General features: G+C 39.9%; 1 protein-coding gene across 1 annotated transcript in view; it reads left to right on the plus strand.

Annotated features, from left to right (window-relative positions):
• ccdc146 (coiled-coil domain containing 146) overlaps window positions 1–7500 on the plus strand; it is a 98602-nt gene that overhangs the window by 36079 nt on the left and 55023 nt on the right. The window contains exon 8 of the mRNA XM_076297461.1: window positions 810–1037. Within this exon, the coding sequence (XP_076153576.1) occupies window positions 810–1037 (228 nt within the window). The remainder of the gene's footprint in view (window positions 1–809; window positions 1038–7500) is intronic.

Genomic DNA, 7500 nt, shown 5'->3' on the forward strand with positions numbered 1-7500 from the left:
ACTGAGTCTTCCGAGCCAGGGTACCCAATTAATCCCGCTAATGAGATAACAAGTGGAACTTATCGCACTTGCGCAAACTCAAAGCAAATATGTGTCCTAGAAAAGTAACATAGAGAAAACACAATGTAACATAACCAATGTGCACGTCAGTTTCTGTCCAAAGAATAATAAAGCAACTGCAAAAAAAAAAAAATGATGGAATATATTTAAATTAATAGAGCAGTGTGGATCAAATAGTCACACAAGCTAACTGTGATGGAGTCCCTCCCAGACTAATGCTAACGTATAAAGCTAAGTGTGACCTAATAGTCCCTCCCAGACTAATGCTAACGTAAAAAGCCAAGTGTGACTGAGTCCCTCCCAGACTAATGCTAACGTATAAAGCTAAGTGTGACCTAATAGTCCCTCCCAGACTAATGCTAACGTAAAAAGCCAAGTGTGACTGAGTCCCTCCCAGACTAATGCTAACGTATAAAGCTAAGTGTGACCTAATAGTCCCTCCCAAAATATATATATAAAACCCTGTGTGTGTGTGAGTCCCTCCCAGACTGATGCTAACTGTGACTGAGTAGCTGACTCCCAGACTACTGTGTGTGTGTGTGTGTGTGTGTGTGTGTGTGTGTGTGTGTGTGTGTGTGTGTGTGTGTGTGTGTGTGTGTGTGTGTGTGTGTGTGTGTGTGTGTGTGTGTGTGTGTGTGTGTGTGTGTGTGTGTGTGTGCGTGCGTGCGTGCGTGCGTGCGTGCGTGCGTGCGTGCGTGCGTGCGTGCGTGCGTGCGTGCGTGCGTGCGTGCGTGCGTGCGTGTGTGTAGCGAGGTGCAGAAGAAGCAGGTGTGTGTGGAGGAGCAGCTGTGTGAGCTGTCTGAGGAGCAGCGTGGCGTGCAGGAGCGGAGTGTGTGTGTGGAGGAGGTGCGGAGGGAGGTGCTGAGGGAGGTGGAGGGGAGGCGTGCTCACCTGGAGGCAGCCGAGAGGGAGCACACGCTACTCCTCAAGGAGCACAACATCAACAAGGAGAAGGAGGTCATGCTGCTGGGACACAGGTACACACACACACACACACACACACACACACACACACACACACAACATCAACAAGGAGAAGGAGGTCATGCTGCTGGGACACAGGTACACACACACACACACACACACACACACTCACACACACACACACACACACACACACACTCACACACACACACAACATCAACAAGGAGAAGGAGGTCATGCTGCTGGGACACAGGTACACACACACACACACACACACACACACACACACACACACACACACACACACACTCACACACACACACACACACACACACACTCACACACACACACACACACACACACACACTCACTCACACACACACACACACACACACACACACACACACACAGGGTCATTCCGTGTGAAATCACCCAATTTCAGCACAATTTGGCAGGTGACCCTCTCCGAAAAAATCAGAAAAAAATCACAGGTGTTTGTAGACCAAATCCATGCATAGATCTTAAATAGTATATCTGTATAACTAATCGTTGCAAAACTACAGCTCTTTGAAACTTCAAGTCATTTTAAGCATTGTGGTGAACAATCCTTTTTGTTCACCTTCCAACATTATTGGCTCTTTTGGTGTTTCCTCTTTTGGTGTTTCCTGTTGAATTAAAAAATCCAATCGGATCAGACGTAGCTTGTGTACTTTCCCCTCTGCAAAGCTCTGAAAATGGCTATAAATTCATAATGTGAAAATAATTCAATGGAAATGCATGGATTCCAGTTTCTTCCAGTAGCAGCAACTGGAATCCATGCATTTCCACGGAATTATTTTTGGAATCTGATCCCTTATCATACCTGTTCATTCTTACTCGTCGCTTATCGTGACTAAATTCAAGATGGCTGCAAACGCTCAACTTCGTGAAGATACTGTCTGTATAAATCGTCTTGTAAGTAAACTACCAGTGCTTTTTCAAAGTTCTCAATGTCTCGTTTTAAATGTCAGGGCCCTCGGAAGTCTACCAATGAAGTGTGGAGATACATTGAGCCTCGTAAATGGTGTAAAACAGTGATTTATTTGCATGACTAGCCCGATGCCGAAGCACCACCATTGAAAAAGCTGTTGGTAGCATCGGCTAACTAGCGCCAGATTTTGGAGTGCAGGGGACAAGCAGAGATGGGCTATGAGACATACGTTCACACTCGGTATCATGTTTCAACACACTTTGTGTCAATATCACACCGGAATTCTCCTTTAACTTTGGTTGTTATCATTTTCCTATTTTCAGAGCCTTTTTTTAAATTTGGGCTTGATTTTCAAAAAGCCAGGGTTGCCAACTCTCACGCATCTGGCGTGACACTCACGCTTTCAGCACCAATCTCACGCTCTCACGCACACGCAAGAAATGTCACGCCAAGTCCATTCTTTTTTTTTTTGCAATCCGTTAATTTTTTGTTGATGACTAGACTAGACCACATCATTGTTTCTAAATGACAGGATACGAGTTTAAGGCATACATATATCCAGTGGTGGAATGTAACGAAGTACAAATTAAGTAAATATTCCACGTATTTGTACTTTACTTAAGTAGAATTTATAGTGCATACTTTTGACTTTTACTTCGTTACATTTTACAGCAATTATCTGTACTTTTACTCCGCTACATTTCTACAACACCATCGTTCCTTTTTACGATACATTTTATGATCAGATTTTTTTTCTCTCTGACAAACACGTTTGTTTTACCAGGGGGCAGGGTTGCTACCACAGATTCTGGAGCGCTACGTGCCCAGCTTCTAAATCTTTGAAACATAAGCTTATAGTCTAGACCAGGCAAAGCGTGAGCTTGTAGCCATCTGCATTCGGTAGGCTATATTCACCAGACCCATGGCTACACTGGACATGCAACTGTGTTCTGTGCCTTTCTCTGTCTGTTATCTGCAGCGTTAGGGCCTCCTCTCCGATGAGATTGCTATCCGCGGATCAGCGAAGTTACAGGCTATGCCCATGCTTCTGTCACACGTCTGATCATTTGCGCCACAAATGAATGGTAGACTATTATAGAACCGCTGGCAGAAAAAAACGTAGCATTTTCCAGATTAGGACATATTTCTTAATTGTGTGTGATCAAATAAAGAGGCATAGCCTACAATTGGGGGGGTAGAAATGTGAGCGCTCATTGAATGTCTATGTGCGTCTGCGCAAGTGAAACTGAACCTAATCATAAAGACACCTTTCTCAGCAACTTTTCTGTTCAATCAGCAGAATTGGCATTACGATCCACCCGACGTTTCCCTGGTCTACCCCGTTAAACTTCAGGCTCTCGTATTTTGCTGAATGATATACTCAGCAGATCACCCTAGTAGATAACCAGAATTACAGTCTCTAGAATTGTAGGTCAGAATGTAAACTGGGCCACAGATGGTAAGCACAATTGCATTAGCTTAAAACTATCTAGTCGAATATAGCCTAACCTAAAACTAGCTTAGGCCTAATTAAAATGCCACAGCCCATACTATTTTTTCTTTTAGAATATAGATATTAAGAGAATAAATCATTATGCAAATACTTTTACTTTTAATACTTAAAGTACATTTAAAAGCAGGTACTTTTTACTTTTACTTAAGTAGGGTTGTCATTGTGGTACTTTTACTTTTACTAAAGTAAATATTTCTCTGTGTATTTGTACTTTTACTTAAGTACTGAGATTCAGTACTTCCTCCACCACTGCATATATCTAGACCAACAGCAGGTAGGTCTAATATCCGCCTAACGTTCTCAGCAGTTTTCTCTGATTGTTGATTCACTGACTAGGCTATTTTAATCCAGTCCGCTACACCTTCACGGAACACGCTGCTATTTAGACATGAGGCAGACCTACACAAAGTGTGGCCGCCCATTCTTCTCTAGGAACTACTCGCGAAGTAGCCTCACAGACATCACATGAAATAACTTTTTCTCATCGTTTATAAGGTGCTATAGCCGCTTTTTGCTGCGATAAACGGTTCGCGAGAAAATGAACTTTCAAGAAATAATCATATTAGGCTACTATAGCTCTGCGCTCATTTCAATTCATATAGGTGGAATATCTCACAAACTTTTCGTTCCACACATAAATAGATAGATAGATAGATATACTTTATTGATCCCTAGGGGAAATTCAAGCCTTGATAACATGACAAACCGTAAACCAGAATAAACAGCAGACCTTACCGAACACAAAGGTGTAATGCAATCCCCTGTACAATAAGCCGTTCCAGAGTAATCCGGTTTTGAAATGGTAGCAAATTTTTATATGGTCTCCAATTTTGGGCTTTAAGTGTCTTAAAACTGAGCTGTGCTTAAATACCTACATATGTGTAAATATTAAAATCAGAGGATATACAGCTCATGGCTAAGAGTTTGTCGATGTAGCCATAATGATTTGTTTTCACAAAATGCTAAGCATGCATGTATTTAAGTGTCTTAAAAAAGTGTGCTTATATTGGTCAATGCATAATTTCATAACAGGCCAAATAGAAAATAAATGTTAAATGTTAAATATAGCCTAGACATAATATTAAAATCAGATGATGTAGGATAGTATAGAGTTAGATAAAGTTGGATGGATTGGGTCTTAAAGGAGCCCCACCACTTTTATGACACTATAGCTGTTCTGTTGACCGTTAGATTTGTTGCTGCTGGGCATGAAGGGCAGGCCAATTATGAGTTCTGTCCAACATTGATGGTAGGTTTAGAAAAAAAGTCAGCACATTTTAATCATATCGCAATAATACCAATAACCGTTATCATTTTGGTCATGATTTTTCATCAAATGTTCATACTGTATCTCTAGTGGCTGGTAGACTTTGGAATCCACCAGCCACAATGGTAGGTGGAAAAAAATATTTTAGGCTATTTCCATCCCTGATACATACGTACACTCATACACACATTCATTAGTCTCAATCTGTTCATTTCTTTCCACAACACTCACCAGAAGTCATCATTTAAGGGGTTATTTTTCAAATTTTTCTACTGAGCTACTACCTTTTTCAGGTGGGCAGGGGGGCCCTTTTCATGTCTGTGCCCAGGGGCCCAGTGGCTCATAATCCTTCCATGCCACGGGGTTAAAACACTGGTCTTGTTTTCAAGTGCAATCAATAATTTAACTGTACATTTTGAAGAAACTTTTCCATTCTATTAGTTTTTTTAAAAAAAAACATAAATCAGGGATTATACTGTACATAGCAAAAAAGTCAGGGGACAGACATTTTTAAAATTAGGTTTAGGGAAAAATTTAACGCACACGCACTATGACTTCACAAAATCTCACTCCAGCCAAACACCCAAAGTTGGCAACCCTGAAAAAGCCTGTTTTCATCTTCTCATTTCATCACATGGACAGTTAACAGGATTTTTTTTAATTTTACCATATATCATTATGTATGTGAGGATCATCTGCCCAAAATTTGGGCTTGTTGCTGAGTTTCTTCATTGAGATAAGAGTTTTTTTAAATATTGTCTATAAATCCACTGAATTTGTACTGGATCTGCAGTACCACTTTGCACCACATGTGGTGCTCTTTTAATACAATGGAAGTCAATGGAAGAGTAAGAGAGTCACTTGTTTGCTGCACATATCCAATCTAAACACACAGTTTATCGTTCATAGTTGAATTGGTCCAAATAATTATTGCAACATGAACAACATACTACTCATACATAAATATTATTTAGAGAAAATAAACTGATCAAGTAAATTATACACACATAAGACTGACTGGTCATCATACATGCAGCAAGAGGATTTAGCATAATTACCATCTTTGTAATGAGTTTTCTACACCAGCTTCAACCTATCAGTGCCTATGTGAGTACTTTAATAAGCCAGCTGGTTAGGCAAAGTCTATATCCATCGTCATATGCTTGGGATGCAGTCCTCTGTGATACATAAACAAAGAGCATCAAGATGGAGATCAGTGCTTTGTCTCCATGTGGTCTGGGAAAGAAGTTGGAAAATGAATGTCATACAGGAACATATTCAAGAAACAATGGGTTTCTAAAATTCAGTTCATCAAGGTATTTCACTTGATGAAGATGACAATGTGTGTTTCCATCACAAGTATTCATAACAAGGTTTGAGGACTCGTGGGTCCAAGAGGCATTTGTAAAAAGGTGATAAATCGTTAGTATTGATTTTTCTGCATCTGACAATGCACTGAATTTTATTACATTCATTTTCCAACTTCTTTCCTAGATCACATGGAGACAAAGCACTGATCTCCATCTTGATGCTCTTTGTTTATGTATCACAGATGACTGCATCCCATGCATATGACGATGGATATAGACTTTGCCTAACCAGCTGGCTAGTAATTATTAAAGTGCTCACATAGGCACTGATAGGTTGAAGCTGGTGTAGAAAACTCATTACAAAGATGGTAATTATGCTAAATCCTCTTGCTGCATGTATGATGACCAGTCAGTCTTATGTGTGTATAATTTACTTGATCAGTTTATTTTCTCTAAATAAGATTTATGTATGAGTAGTATGTTGTTCATGTTGCAATAATTATTTGGACCAATTCAACTATGAACCATAAACTGTGTGTTTAGATTGGATATGTGCAGCAAACAAGTGACTCTCTTACTCTTCCATTGACTTCCATTGTATTAAAAGAGCACCACATGTGGTGCAAAGTGGTACTGCAGATAAAGTACAAATTCAGTGGATTTATACACAATATTTGTAAAAAATCTTATATCAATGAAGAAACTCAGCAACAAGCCCACATTTTGGGCAGATGATCCTCACATACAGAATGATATATGGTCAAATTAAAAAAAATCCTGTTAACTGTCCATGTGGTGAAATGAGAAGATGAAAACAGGCTTTTTGAAAATCAAGCCCAATTTTAAAAAAAATGCTCTGAAAATATGAAAATAATGACAACCAAAGTTAATGCATGGACAGGACCTTATAATCCATACATGAGTGGGGAAAAAAATCTGATGAATTTGTGTCGCATACTTTTTGAACGAGAAGCCCTCAAAGGTGGTGATGTTTTTTCACATAATGAATTTATAGTCTTTTTCAGAGCTTTGCAGAGGGGGAATTACACAAGATACACCTGATTTGATTGGATTGTTTAATTCAACAGGAAAATGTAAGAGCCAATAATGTTGGAAGTTGAAAAAGGATTGTTCACCACAATGCTTAAAATGACTTGAAACTTCAAAGGGCTGTAGTTTGGGAACCATTAGTGATAAAGATATACTATTTAAGATTTATGCATAGGTTTGGTCTACAAACACCTGTGATTTTTTTCAGATTTTTTTTGGGAGAGGGTGACCTGCCAGCCACTGGGTGATTTCACACGGAATGACCCACACACTACTCTCACACACACACACACACACACACACTACTCTCTCACACACACACACACACACATCTCTCACACGCACACACACACACACTACTCACACACACGCGCACACAGACACACACACACACACACACACACAC

This window comes from Alosa pseudoharengus, unplaced genomic scaffold, assembly GCF_046254945.1.
Source record: "Alosa pseudoharengus isolate Yale_2024_CS ecotype anadromous, Long Island Sound unplaced genomic scaffold, YU_APseudo_1.1 YU_APseudo_1.1_scf_20, whole genome shotgun sequence".
Taxonomy (NCBI): Eukaryota; Metazoa; Chordata; class Actinopteri; order Clupeiformes; family Clupeidae; genus Alosa; species Alosa pseudoharengus.